General features: G+C 38.2%; 1 protein-coding gene across 4 annotated transcripts in view; it reads left to right on the forward strand.

Annotated features, from left to right (window-relative positions):
- NIPA2 (NIPA magnesium transporter 2) overlaps positions 1-14,007 on the forward strand; it is a 37,224-nt gene that overhangs the window by 9,250 nt on the left and 13,967 nt on the right. For 2 of the 4 annotated variants that reach the window (XM_049852611.1, XM_049852610.1), the window contains exons 2-4: positions 406-637; positions 2,063-2,119; positions 12,512-12,602. In XM_049852611.1, coding sequence (XP_049708568.1) covers positions 499-637; positions 2,063-2,119; positions 12,512-12,602 — 287 coding nt within the window. In that variant the 5' untranslated portion in view covers positions 406-498. Of the gene's footprint in view, positions 1-405; positions 731-2,062; positions 2,120-12,511; positions 12,603-14,007 lie in introns of those variants that run through there. The other 2 variants (XM_049852613.1, XM_049852612.1) reach the window with 2 other exon arrangements.

Raw genomic sequence — 14,007 nt, forward strand, 5'->3', positions numbered from 1 at the left:
TTTTTAGCTTCTCTGTATAGATTATTCAAGGACATGTTTGTGGAATTGGTAAATGTGTTTACAAGCTGCCTTTCTATATTGTTATGACTAATTTTTCATTCTGTAGAATTTTGTTATCAACAAAGTTTTATTACTATGGACCGTCATCTAGAACTGGAAATAATTTCTTCTGTGTAAAACCAGAGTTCATAAACTCATTCCAAACATTTTATGTCACTGTCCTATCTTTTGCCGTGGTGGAAGAAATAGATTGGTGTTAAATTTAAATAGTAAATATATTTATTTATTGATAGTAGTAATAAAAATGTTTTTCCTTTATGAGAAGATAAATGGAGTAAAATTTTGGCTTGCATGAGAGCTGTCATGATCATTCTATTAAAAAATCTCCTATTTTTTATTGTTTAGATTTGAAGACTGTATCATCGTGCTATCAATACCAGCAGTTTTTCTGTTCTGTGATCAATGTGGCTCACAGGGACTTCTTAAGTAGTAAACGACATGAGCCAGGGGCGTGGAAAATATGACTTTTATATTGGTCTGGGATTGGCTATGAGCTCCAGCATTTTCATTGGAGGGAGTTTCATTCTGAAAAAAAAAGGCCTCTTGCGACTTGCCAGAAAAGGCTCCATGAGAGCAGGTAGGTTTTGACTTATTTGGCTTCTGAAATGACATCAGCGTTTGCCTGTGCACTCAGCTTCTTTGACTGGAGAAGCCCACGTTTTTATTCCTAGTGAGTATATTCAAAACTTTGAACTGTGGAAGAGTTCTAAATGTTTACAGAGAGTCATAAATTAATTTTGTAGTGAGAAAAATAAAAAAATGAGATGTCAAAATAAGTTAACTACTCACTCATTTAGTTAGTTGCATTTTTTTCTTACCAAATTGCAACAGGGGCCAATGCCCGGTTAGCGTCCAGCCTTTTCTTTAAATGTTGGTGTGTCTGCAGAGAAGAAAACAGGGGTCCATTAACAGAAATTGGAACTTTGTTGAAGGCTAAGATCCTTTGTTCGTGATAGTTGAACAGCAGTAGGAGGAGTTCTGACTTTTACTTTAGACGTTCTTCCTGATGGTCTCAGGTTGGCAGGAAGGACAGAGAGGATTTCCTTGGCCTGAAGAGTACCCATATCAGTGAACCTTTGAGTGCCGTAGGTTGTTCTGCCAGAAATTGGTGACAAAATCAAGTCCCGTAGGGAGACTGGGCACGATTGAACCCTACTCTCACGACAGCTTCCAGTGTCCCAGTATTGCATTATGTCTGCTCTGTCCTGCCTCTGCTTCACTTCTAGACCTGGTTCTGACCTCATGGGAATACATGCTTTGGCAGTAAAAATACCACTTTCTCTTTTCTTTGCCACCTCTATCGGTAAACTTAATTAAGCAATCTTAAATCAGTAGTCTTTACTGGCATTTAGTGGGTGGAGGAGAAAGTGTTGGCATCCCCTGCATGTTCCCCCAGATCCGCTTATTTGGTTCTAAGTTGTCCATGATGGTTGTGATTAGCAAAAGATTCATTCACACTGGTTTTTTTCTTTTGGACATTGGCTTCCTTACTTCATTAGTTCGGTTGAGAGGCAAGCCAGGGAAGACAGTAGAATGTTCATCGTGACGGCAGCCCCAGCCTGTGAGCAGTGCTCGGTCGGCCTGATCAGCACAGGGGCGTATGCTCCAAGGTGGCTGTGTCATAAGTGAGCTCACCAGACTTAAATGTCAGACTCATTCATTGGAAGTTGGGGCTGCTACTTACTGGTTTTTTTTCTTTACTTTGTGTATTGAAGCTGAGTTTACAAAATTAAAAAAAAAACTGAATATAAGATTGATTTAATTTCTTTACTCAAGAATATAGCAGAAACCTAAATATTTTTTAACATTCTTATGATCCTCATATCCCCTTTTCCCAAGATAACCATAAAAATATTATCTAAGAAATTCCTTTATGCAGTCACACAGAAGCCTTTAAAGTAGTCAACAAATGAGATTTTAAGATCTGTCAATACTAATAGCTATAATGATTTATATGAGTCTGATAAATTTTCAGAAAAGTGAAGTATTTCTTCATTTACAGGTCAAGGTGGCCACGCATATCTTAAAGAATGGTTGTGGTGGGCTGGACTGCTGTCAAGTATGTATAGAGATCATTTCCAGAAAATGTTACGGTTGTGGGTTAAAGTATTTGCATATACTAGTACAGTTTCATATTACTTGGAAATTTAAAAACTGAATAAATACTGTGAACAAAACTATTGATTAAATATTAATGAACAGAATTCAAAGTATGTAAAATTTAAACCTATAAATGTCATTCAGTAGTTTAATAGTTTATTTAATTTGACTCAAAAACTTACCATCTGATTAAAATGTGTCTGATAAATATGTGTTTTTTAAAATTCTCCATTTAAGAAGGGAATTTTGAAAATGAAAGATTCTGGAAAACACCCTGTTTTTAGTTCCTCCTTCTCCAGTGGTTCTCATTACAAATTGAAAAGGGGGTATGTATTTGATAAGATCGTCCAAGCTTATTTTTACGATTACCTTTTAAAAAGTACTTGGAAGAAATGATCCTTAAGGACTCTGAGTCTTCAAAGTATTCAGGGTTATATAATTATGTAAATATTCTATGTTAAACTTAAAAATAGTTACTAAAACTTGGTGTAGGGGGAACTTTCTAAGCTTAAGAGCAATCGAAGAAATAGAGACAATAGTTTTTACTTTTCGTTCAACAGATATTTATTGATAACCTCATATATGCTGAGAACTCTTTTAGGTGCTAGAGCGAGACTAGTGGGAAAAACAACAAAACTGAAAAATCCTTACCTCCTTACCAACATGAAGCTTACATTCTAAGTGGGAGGCAAACAGTAAACAAGACAAGTTAAAATGTGTACGTGTTAGTGATAAATGCTAAGGAGAGGGATTAAGTAGGGAAGGGGGATGTGAAATGGAGGATAGATAGCTATAAAATTTTAGATAGGGGACCAGAGAAGACCTCTGAAAATGTAACATTTGAATAAAAGATCTAAAGGAAGTGAGGGAGCTAGTCATATGGATATTGGAGGAAGAACATTTTAGATAAGAGGAAACAGTAAATGTGAAGGCTGTGAGGTGGGACCATGCCTGGCCTATAGTGTGGTAGGTGGCCTGCAAGATGGCCTCAGTGATTCTTACCTCTTGATAGTCACACTTTTGTGTTATCTTCTCTTATGCCGAATCAGTGTTGGCCTGGTGTGATCAAAGAATAGCCAGATGCTGTCAAATCCATTCCGACTCATGGCAACCTCACGTGTGTCATTGTAGATCTGTGTTCCTCAGGGTTTTTAATGGCTGATTTTCCAGGAGTAGATCTCCGAGTCTTTCTTCCGAGATGCCTCTGAGTGGACTTGAACCTCCAACCTTTTGGTTAGCAGCCAAATGGTTAATCATTTGCACCACCCCAGGGACTTGGCACCATCCAGGGGCTGCAGTCAAAGAATACAGTGGAAATAATTATATATGATCTCTGTTGCTCATAAGAGGTGCCACAGCTTCTGCCTTGATCTCTTAGGTCACTCTGGGCAAAGCCAGTTGCTGTGCTGTGAGGATGCTCAAGCAGATCTGTGGAGAGCTGCCCAGGCTACAGCTAGTACTCACTTGCCAGTCATGTGAGTGAGCCACTTTGGGAAGACTGAGTGAGAACTACTCATTGAGCCCTTCCTGAACTGAGTCAGCAGAAGCCATGAAAGATAATAAATGGTCATTGTTTAAGTCGCCAGATTTTTGGAGTGCTTTCTTATGCAACATTAGATTACTAAAAACCTCATGAAACATTTGAGGCAAGTGTGGCAGTAAGGGAGTGAATGAGAGGGGAGGCAGGGGATAAGTTCAGAGAGGTAATGGGGGGCCAGATTATGTGAGGCTTAGTAGGTCTTTGGAAGGACTTTGACTTTAATGTTAGTGAGATGGGAGGCTCTTGAGCAAAGAGGTGACACAATCTGATGTAAGTTTTAATAGGGTCTCCCTAGCTGCTGTGTTGAGACTACTGCCCAAGGGCAAAAAACAGGGTAACAAATTAGGAATCTATTGTTGTAATAATCAGGTAAGATGTGACGATAGCATGGACCAGGGTACTTATTTGCAATGAGAATGGTGAAAGTGGTAGAATTCTGGATATATTTTGAAGATAGAACTGACAAGATTTGCTGACTGACCAAATGTAGGGTATGAAAGAGAGCAGTCAGGGATGACATGGAGGTTTTTAGTCATGCTACCTGGAAAACTGAGTTGCTATTAACCACAGGGTAAGAGTGCCAGAGGACCTGGTTCCTGGGGTGAAGTGATACCAGGAGCTTGGTCTAGATATGTTAAGGTTTGAAATGCCTGTAACGTATTTAAGTAGATGTGGCAAGTTGACAGTCAGATATACAGGTCTTGAAATCCATGAAAAGGCCCAGGCTGGAGATGAAAGTTTGAGAGTCATCATTAGTATTTAAAGCCACAGGATCATCTAGGAAATGCATCTAAATAGAAAAAGAAGTTCAAGATCAGGGACCTGAGAGTTCGGGAAGATGAGGAGGAGAAGTTAGAAGAAATAGTAGCCAGAGGGTAGTTATTTGGTATTATGGAAGCTAAGTGAAGAAAGTGTTTGAGGGCGCAGTGTTTGAGTGCTCATTTGTGTCAGATGGTGCTGACGTAGAGTAAGAACTTTGAGGGTTGAAAAATGACCACCGAGGTTAGCAATAAGTTCTTGGTGACCTTGAGAAAAGCGGTCTTGGTGGCAAAACTGTATAAAATTTTCAAGTCTCCAAAAGCAATGTTGATGGTTCTGGTAGTGGTGGAGTAGGTAATTAATTAACATTCCTATTGAAAACAAGTTAAAAAGCTGGACAAAAATATAAAAAGCATTTTCTTGAGAGCATCAGAGGACTAATATAGTAACGAAGAATTACCTCCACAAGATCAAGGAAAGGATTAGAACTCAGAAGGATAAACTGGAGGCACTTTTACTCTAGAGTATTTGCAGACTCCGGAGGAGGCAGCTGAGGGATAGAGTGAACCTTTGAATTGGACTAAGAGTCAGAGACTGCTGCTGCCAAGGATAGGAATCCTGGTGAAACACCCCCAGCTCTGGACTGTGACTCTTGAAAGACTATACCTTGGGAATGAGGTAGAGACCACACAATTTCTCATCATTTGGGTGGACCAGATAACCTCAAACCTTGGTCCTGAATTGCTAGTGCTCTCTGGTACCTGGCAGAATAAAGCAAAAATTTTCTCTTATCATCGGGGTCTTAAATTGTTTCCACAAGTAATTTTTCAAATAAAATGTCCGGGGAAAAAAAAGAGGCACATGAGATTAAGAAAAATTAGCAGAAGAAATTGACCCACAGACTCTCCAGTAGAGGCCATAAAACAACTGAGCTTACTGTAAGGAACTGTAGTTCCAACATTAAACTAGAGTTATTTGGGAAAGTATCAAAAAGGATTTATATAATTGAAAAATTCAACAGTAAAAATGAAGTGACTGGATGTAACAAAGCTGAAGAGAGATTTAGTGAACTGGAAGATAATTTGGAAGAAATTATCTAGAATGAAGCAAGCAGACACAAAAGGATGGAAGATATGGGTAAGAACAGGCAGGGTCAGATTAACCAGTAATCAAGGTACTCATGGGGTTACTTGTATTTACTTACTGATCTGTAGTGCACAATTTCACATTTGAAATTTCACAGTTTCAAAGATGTGAAAAACAAGTGAAGTTGTATACTACAGGATAATAAATAAAGACAAGCAAGCCCTGTGTACCTTGCTTATTGGGTAAGCATAACCTTCCCTGAGTAAGAAGGTTATGAAACTTAGACCTCAGCGAATAATTTGAGTTCCAGAACAGGGAAAGACAAAAATAAAGGAGCAGAAGCAATGTTTGAAGAGGAGATGGCTGAGAATTTTACAGAACCGAAAAAATCTTACTAAACCACAGATTAAAGAAGCCCAGCAAGACCCAAGCAGAAGCTCTGAAAAGAAAACTTGGACGTGGATACATTATAATAAAACTGCTGAAAACCAGACATACTATTTTAAAAGCAGTTAGAAAAAGCCAGAGGGCCTGCAAAAGGGTGATGAATCGGTAGCTGATTTTCAACATTGGAAATTGAAGACCAGGGAACTGTATCTTTGAAGTGTGAAGAACACAGTTGGCAGTAGAATTCTCTACTCACTGAAAATACCCGTCAGGAATAAGGACTAAATGAAGATAGTTTAGACAAAGTGATAACTATGTTAAAGCAGATTGAAAGAATTTCTCTAGAAGGAAGTTTAGAGGTACAGAAAGGAAAGAAACAGTTGATGAATATGTGAAGGTGAATAAAGTTGAACGTTAATGTTAGATTTGACAGGTCAAGGATACCTGTTGTAATATCTTTGGTATGTAGTAAAAGAATAGAATGAGTGTATAGCTTCCTAATTAATTGAGCAAAGAATGAAATTATTATTTTTTTTTAAGCAAGAAAGGTTTATAGAACAGGCGGGACAGATAGCACATAAGAAAATGGAAATAATGAGAAATCTGGACTTTGTGAAAGTTATTTACTTTATGTCATGGATAAATAGGAATGGGGGACTATCCTAGAGGAAAAGAAACATTGCATCTAAATTCCTTGATTGAACCCTGGAAGGAACAAACTACCTCTAGGAGGTATTTTAGGAACTACAGGGGAAATTTGAATTGTTTATTAAATTGTATTGGGGTTATTGTTATTTTGTTAGGTGTGATAAGGGTTTATAGCTAAGTAGGAAATACCCTTGTGTTTTTAGATGGGCATATTCCCATGATGTAAGTGAGATATCAGGATGTTTGTAATTTGTTAAAATATCTTACAAAAAGACATTTATCTTAAAGAGATTAAAAGCACATGTGTGAAAATGATTAGTTACATTTGTTAGATCTGGGTGGCTGTTATTTATATATACATTTTTAGAATATTTGAACTATTTCATTATTAACATTTACGAGTTCAAAAATAAAAGCAGCATCTTTTTAAAGGGATGGTATATTTAAAGCCAGATATATCGATAACTGTCTTACATGAAATGCTCCAGGTAAAAGGTAAAGGTTACCAGACTGGAATTCAAGCAAAAACCAACTATGTACTTTTTACAAGAGACATATATATTATATTTTTAGGTAAATAACACATGCCTTCTATGTTTACTTGCCAACTGTGCCCTCCCCCTGTATTTTCCTAAGCGCTGCTGTGCCGATTTTTTTTACATGTTGCTGTAAACAAAATTAGCATAGTGCGCTTATGAAAATACCTTAAAGGGGAGGGTGCGGTTGGCAAACAAGTGTAGAAAGCATGCGTTATTTGTGCAAAAATACGGTACAGCATAAGGATATAGAACAGTTGAAAGAGAGGGATAGAAAAACCTAACAAGAAAGTTGATATTGCTGTTACTGACATTAGACAAAATGTACTTGGAAGCAAAAATCAATGCTAGAGATAGAGGGTTATTTCATAAATATAAAAGACTCAACTCATTGGTAGACTAAACAGTTCTAACGTCATTTAATAATGTTGTCACTAGGTGCCATCGAGTCGGTTCCAACTCATAGTGACCCTATATACAACAGAACGAAACAGTGCCTGGTTCTGCACCGTCCTTACAGTCGTTGTCGTGCTTGAGCCCATTGTTGCAGCCACTGTGTCAGTCTGTCTTGTTGAGGGTCTTCCTCTTTTTCACTGACCCTCTACCTTACCAAGCATGATGTCCTTCTCGAGGGACTGTCCGTCCTGATAACATGTCCAAAGTATGTGAGACAAAGTCTCCCATTCTTGCTTCTAAGTATTCTGGCTGTACTTCTGGCTGCACTTTTTCTAAGACATATTTAATAGTATGACCTTGAAATACACAAAGCATAAATTGACAAAACAAGGAGAAATAAATAAATCCCAAATCATCAGATTTTAATATACTGCTTTCACTAGTTGATACAGCAAGCGGAGAATAATTGTTAAGGTTACAGAAAATTTAAACAGCAGATTTAACATATGTCACTGGACTCAGCAACTTCAGAGTCAGTGCATATTGGATGCTTATAAAAATTGAACATTTGGTGGATCATAGAGCCCAAACCAAAAGCCACACCCCTGTCTGCAGAGTTGATTCTGACTCATAGCAGCCAGGTAGGACGGAGTAGAGCTGCCCCCATAGCGTTTCCAAGGCTGTAATCTTTCCAAAACATGTAAACCGCCATGTTTTTCTCCTACAGAGTGGCTGGTGAGTTCAAACTGCTGCCCTTAAATTTGCAGCTGAGCGCTTAACTGTTGCACCTCCGTGTCTCCCTCATAAAGCCAGTGTAGTGCTTTTCATAGGATTTAATGAGGTATTTTCATAGATCACTATAATTATGTTAGAGATCAGTAACAAAAAGATAACATGAAAATCCCATATGTGCAGAAATTAAGAAATACACATTTATGTAACCCATGGTTTAAAGAAGTCAGAATAGAAATGGAAAATATTTAAAAAATGTATTTACATTAGAAAATAATATGTTGGTGCCAAATGCAACTTACCATAACTTGTGGAATATAACTACTTAGAGTAAAATATATAGTTTTAAATACATATAATTGAAAATAAGAAAGATGAGGCATCTAATTAAAAAATTTTAGGAAAAGAATGGCCAAAAAAAAAAAAAAAAAAAAGCCCAAAAGTGTAGAAGGAAGTGAATAAAGGGAAGAGCTAAAACTGAGTGGAAAATTATTGAAGTCAACATTTTAGTCTATGATCAGACAAACGAAGCTGATAAACCTCTGGCCAACTAATCAGAAAAAGAGAAGGTGAAATAGCTAGTCGGTGTTTTGCAGATACTAATAGGATGTTATAGGGTTGCTGTGAGTTGGAATCGACTCTATGGTAGAAGGTTTTTTGGAAGAGAGTGTTATGAGCGGTTCCAGTAAATAGGAAAACTTGCATAAAATAGATTTCTATTTCTGTTGAAAAAGAAAACATCAAAATGGATATAAATAGAAAACCAATATACTCCTAACTTAAAACAGTTGAATCTGTATTTTAAAAACCTTCGAGTATGTAAAACCCTGGCCCCAGATGGTTTCGTTGGTAGGGCCTGCAGTCGTTACAGAAGAAGTCATTTCAGCCATGAGAAATGCTCTACTAGCAGGAAGGTGTGTACTCCTGCACTCATTTTAAAAGGCTGGCATAACCTAAGAATAAAAAAGGAAAATTACAGCCCCAGTTTTGCTTAAGAACATGTATGTAAAAATCCTTGAAAAAATTTAAGATAATACAACATGAGCAAGTTAGATTTATTCTAGGAATGTACAGTAAGCCTAACTTTAGAAAACCAATCACTGTAATTTATCATGTTAACAAATTAAGAGAAAAAGTATATATGATCATTTTCAGTAATATTCAGCAACTATTCATGACTAAAAAGAGAAACCATTGCAAATTAGTACTTTTAAATGCATTTCCTTAATATATACAGAATTTTTAAAACAAAAAAGCCTGAAACAAACACAGTAAATACCTTGCTTAATGGGAAAACATTGAAAGCTTTCTTTTTTAGACTGGGAACAAGACAAATGAGCTCTTAAGCAAAACTGGGGCTGTAATTTTCCTTTTTTATTCTTAGTCAGGTTATGCCAGCCTTTACTGGAATTTCTAGCCAATGCAGTAAGACAAGAAAAAGGAAAAAGCTAGAAAGATTGGGAAGGAATATATAAAACTATTGTTGTTTGCCAGTTATATGGTTGTGGGCATAAAAATTCCAAAAGAATATACAAATACATTATGAAATTAAAACTTAGCAAGATTGCTGGATATAAAATCAGTATACAAAACTTAGTATTTCTGTATATCGGCAGCAAGGAAATGTTTAAGTGGCACTATCAGCATGTAGTATTTAAAAATAGGAAATACTTAAGAGGAATAATCTATCAAAATATGGGAAAGACTACAGGGAAAACTAAAACATTACCGAGAAGAAAACCTAAATAGAGGGTTATACCATGTTCATTGATTGGAAAGTTCAGTATTCTGAAACTGTCTTTCTCCATACTGATTTAGAGATAAAATACTATCTCTATGAAGACTGTAGGTTGTTTGGTGGTACATGACAAATTGATTTTAAAATTTATGTGGAAATAAACACTCCAGTAAGAGCAAAGATAGCTCTTAAGACCAAGAGGTGAAAGGACTTGTTCTACAGATATCAAGACCTATTATAAAATAACGGTAGTTAGGTCAGTATGGTATTGTGCTAAGATACATACACAAACCAGTGGAATAGAACAGGTAGCCCTGAGACAGACCCACTCACAGTATATTTATGAAAAGGTAGTATTGAAGAGAAGTAAGAAAAAAGCAATATTCAGTAAATATTGCTGTAACAATTGGGTATCCATATGCAGGAAAAAAAAATTGGGTTTTTACCTCACTCCAGACATAAAAAAATCAACTCCAGGTGCTTCGTAGGCCTAAATGTGAAAGAATGCAAGAATTTAGGGAGAGAAAAAAAGAATTTAGGAAAAGATTTCTTAAACAAGTAGTATGACACAGTCATCATAAAGGAAAATTGTTTGACAGCATTAAAATTAAGAACTTCTTTTCCGTAGAGTGTATAGTTGTCCTTTGGTATCTGCTGGTTGGTCCCAGGACTCCCTGTGGATACCAAAATCTACGTGTATATAAGGTGTATAAGGGTACTGTGCACATCCTCCCACATACTTCAGGTCATCTGTACATCACCTACAATCCCTACTACGATGCAAATGCTGCGTAAAATGCTTGTTATACTGTCTCGTTAGTGAATAATGACGAGATGAGGCAAAAGCTCTCCAGCCATGAATGAGTGCTGGAGACTGAGGATCCTGAAATGGTGGGAGGCTACAGCAGAGTGTGCTGACACACCACTTCATCCCTGTGGATTTGGGGTAGTGCTCAGCGTGCAGCAAATTCAAGTTTTACTTTTTTGGAACATCCTTCTTTTTTTTCAAAGATTTGTAATCTGTGGTTGGTTGAATCTGTGGCCGTGGAACTTGTGGATATGGAGGGCTGACTGTATTAAGAGAATGAAAAGGTAAAACTGATGTGTTTATCCTGTAAAAACTTTATGTCCAAAATACATAAAGAATTAAATCAGTAAGAAAACAAATAACCTAATAGCTGGGAAAACTTGAACAGATACTACACAAAAAAGAAAGTTCATGTGGCTGACGAAATGAAAGGGGGAAATGTGAAATGGAAGCACAATAAGATAATAGCACAACCCTGACAGATTAGCCAGTTTTTAACTCTGACAATATCAGGTATTGGTGAGTGTGAAGCAAAGGGCGCCCTCAGATGCTGCTAGTAGAAGTGAAATAACCACTAGTAAAGTGAATAAGCACTTTGGAAAAGACCGACCCTTTTATCAGGTCATGTCCACCCTTGCATAAAATTCTCCAGTGACTTTTCAGCTCAGAAAAAACCCTTACTGTGACTCCCAGGGTCTTGTATGATGTGACCCTGGCTACCGCTCTGACTCACTTGTCCCTCTCCACCTTCGTCGCCCTTTAAACATGGCAGACCTTTTCTCGGGTCAAGGTTTTTTGTACCTGCTGTTCCCCTTGCTTGGAATGTTTTTCCCCCAGATAGTTGCATGATAAACTCCCTCATTTCATTTCAGACTGTTCAAAAGTGACTTCATCGGAGAGCCCTTGCCTAACCACAGGATATAGAGTAGCATACCTTCTCCCCTTACCCTCACTCTGTTGCTTTCACTCTACGTTTTTTCTTCATAGCACACTTAACCATGTCACATACAGATTTTAATCTGTCTTCCCTCACAAAAGAAATCCTGGTGGCGCAGTCATTAAGCATTCAGCTGCTAACTGAAAGGTGGGCAGTTGGAACCCACCAGCTGCTTTGAGGGAGAAAGATGAGGCATTCTGCTTCTGTAAAGATTTACAGCCTTGGAAACGCGATGGGGTCTGCTCTGTCCTGTAGGGTCTCTGTGAGTTTCAGAACGACTCAACAGCCATGGGTTTTTGGGTTTTCCCTCACAAAAATGTGTTATGAGAGTGGTTGCTTTGTTTTGCTCCTGCCGTGTTTCCTGAACCTTGAACAGGACCTGGCACATAGTAGGTGCCTTAGGATGTGATTTGTGTATGAGTTGGGTCTTAAGAAAAAGAGGACCCAGTGAAAAAGACTTGGGAGAAGTCCCACATTTGGTTTCTCATTGATTTGTGTTTGTTGTCAAAGGATATAAATATCTACTTAAATTTTTTATTAGAAAACCTAAATGTAAGCATAAATTGGATTGCTTCAATTAAAATGATACATTTGTATTGTTCTAATTGATTTTAATGCTTTTCTAATAATTTACAGGGCAACCTTTACCCTTTTGAATTAAGTGGGAGAAAATACAGAATTAGATACAGTTGAAATGATGTGTAGATACTGCGTAAAATTCAGGCAGTTGCAATTTGAGCGTGTGATTCCTGTTTGAGAGTTTTTCTTTGTTATCATCTCCCAGTGGGAGCTGGCGAGGTGGCCAACTTCGCTGCGTACGCGTTTGCACCAGCCACATTAGTGACCCCGTTGGGAGCTCTCAGCGTCCTAGTAAGGTAAGGACACTTACGTTTCATGTATCGCAGCAGCAGTCAGTATTTTAGTCTGTCAGATGCGTGTCACCGTCTCATTGTACGTGTTCAGCATGACTTACATGTGCACAACCTTGAGTTCCCGGGGGCCTGACCTGTGAGATGGCCCTCAACCTGATGGGCGAGTGGTGGAGTTTGGGATCTTGTCAGCAGCCCTTCATTCTTAGAGCGCATTCTCAGACTACTGCGTCTTTGAGTTCAGTTCACGATGAGGAGTGGTCCCTGCCTTTCCAAAGTCTGAGGTCACGCCCAGAATTGGTTACCTTTTTCTCACTAGATACTTCAAAAAACATTGCAGGTTATTTCAAAACAGGCTTAAACCGTGAATCAGAGGATGACGCCTCAAACCTATGACTTTACCTGGTATTGGTGAGGTGGCTTACAGTGAACGAGGAGAGCTTTTGGACAGTGGTTATTTAACATTAATCTAGATAACTGAGGTCCCTGGGTGGCGAAAGCAGTTTGCTTGCCTGGTGACCGAAAGGTGGGTGTTTCAGGTCCACCCAGTGGCACTGCAGAAGAAAGGCCTGGCAGCCCACTTCCCTGAGAATCACAGCCTAGGAAACCCGATTTGGCAGCACCGCTCTGTAACCTGGGGGGTTACCCTGAGTCATAATTGACTCGATGGCAGTTAATTCAATAGACCAGCTACTCAGTGCTGAGGAGCCCTGGTGGCACAGTGGTTAAGCACTCAGCTGCTACCTGAAAGGTTGGCAGTTCGAACCCACCAGCTGCTCTGGGAGAAACATGTGGCAGCCTGTTTCCTTATAGATGACGGCCTTGGGAACCGTACGGGGCAGTTCTGCTCGGTCCTGGAGGGTTGCTGTGAGCCTGAATCAGCTCGATGGCAGAGTTTGGGTTTTTTTTTTGTTCTTTTTACATTGTGTGTAAGAGCACTGTATGCTCTTTAGATGGTATCCTCTGCACGTAGGCAAGCCTGCCAAAATGTGGGAGAAAATGCTTTTACGCTTTGCCTTATGTTCAGAACTAATACTAGTTCTAGTTTGATTGCAATTTTTTAAAGTTCTGAGTTGCACTTGTCAAGACATTTACTGTTTGACACATAAAACACTTTGTCAGTTGGTGTTTGGTGAAGAATAGACTTCTTTTTTTACTACAGACCGTGATTGACTGGGGGTCAGGTTGTGTGAAGGACTGGCCTTGAGTACTTTTTGCAAGCAGCTAAGACTTGTCCTATCTTTGTTATTTTAATATTTAGCCCAAATAAACAAATTGAAGTGGGGATTTTGGTTTCTGTTCCCAAAATTGGTTGATAGGTATTTTTATCTTTTTTTAAAACTACATATAAAGGGTTATGGTGTATTTCTTTACACTTAATTTTCTGTATTTTATATCATGTTTATAGGCT

This window comes from Elephas maximus, chromosome 13, assembly GCF_024166365.1.
Source record: "Elephas maximus indicus isolate mEleMax1 chromosome 13, mEleMax1 primary haplotype, whole genome shotgun sequence".
In the NCBI taxonomy this organism is placed as follows: Eukaryota; Metazoa; Chordata; class Mammalia; order Proboscidea; family Elephantidae; genus Elephas; species Elephas maximus.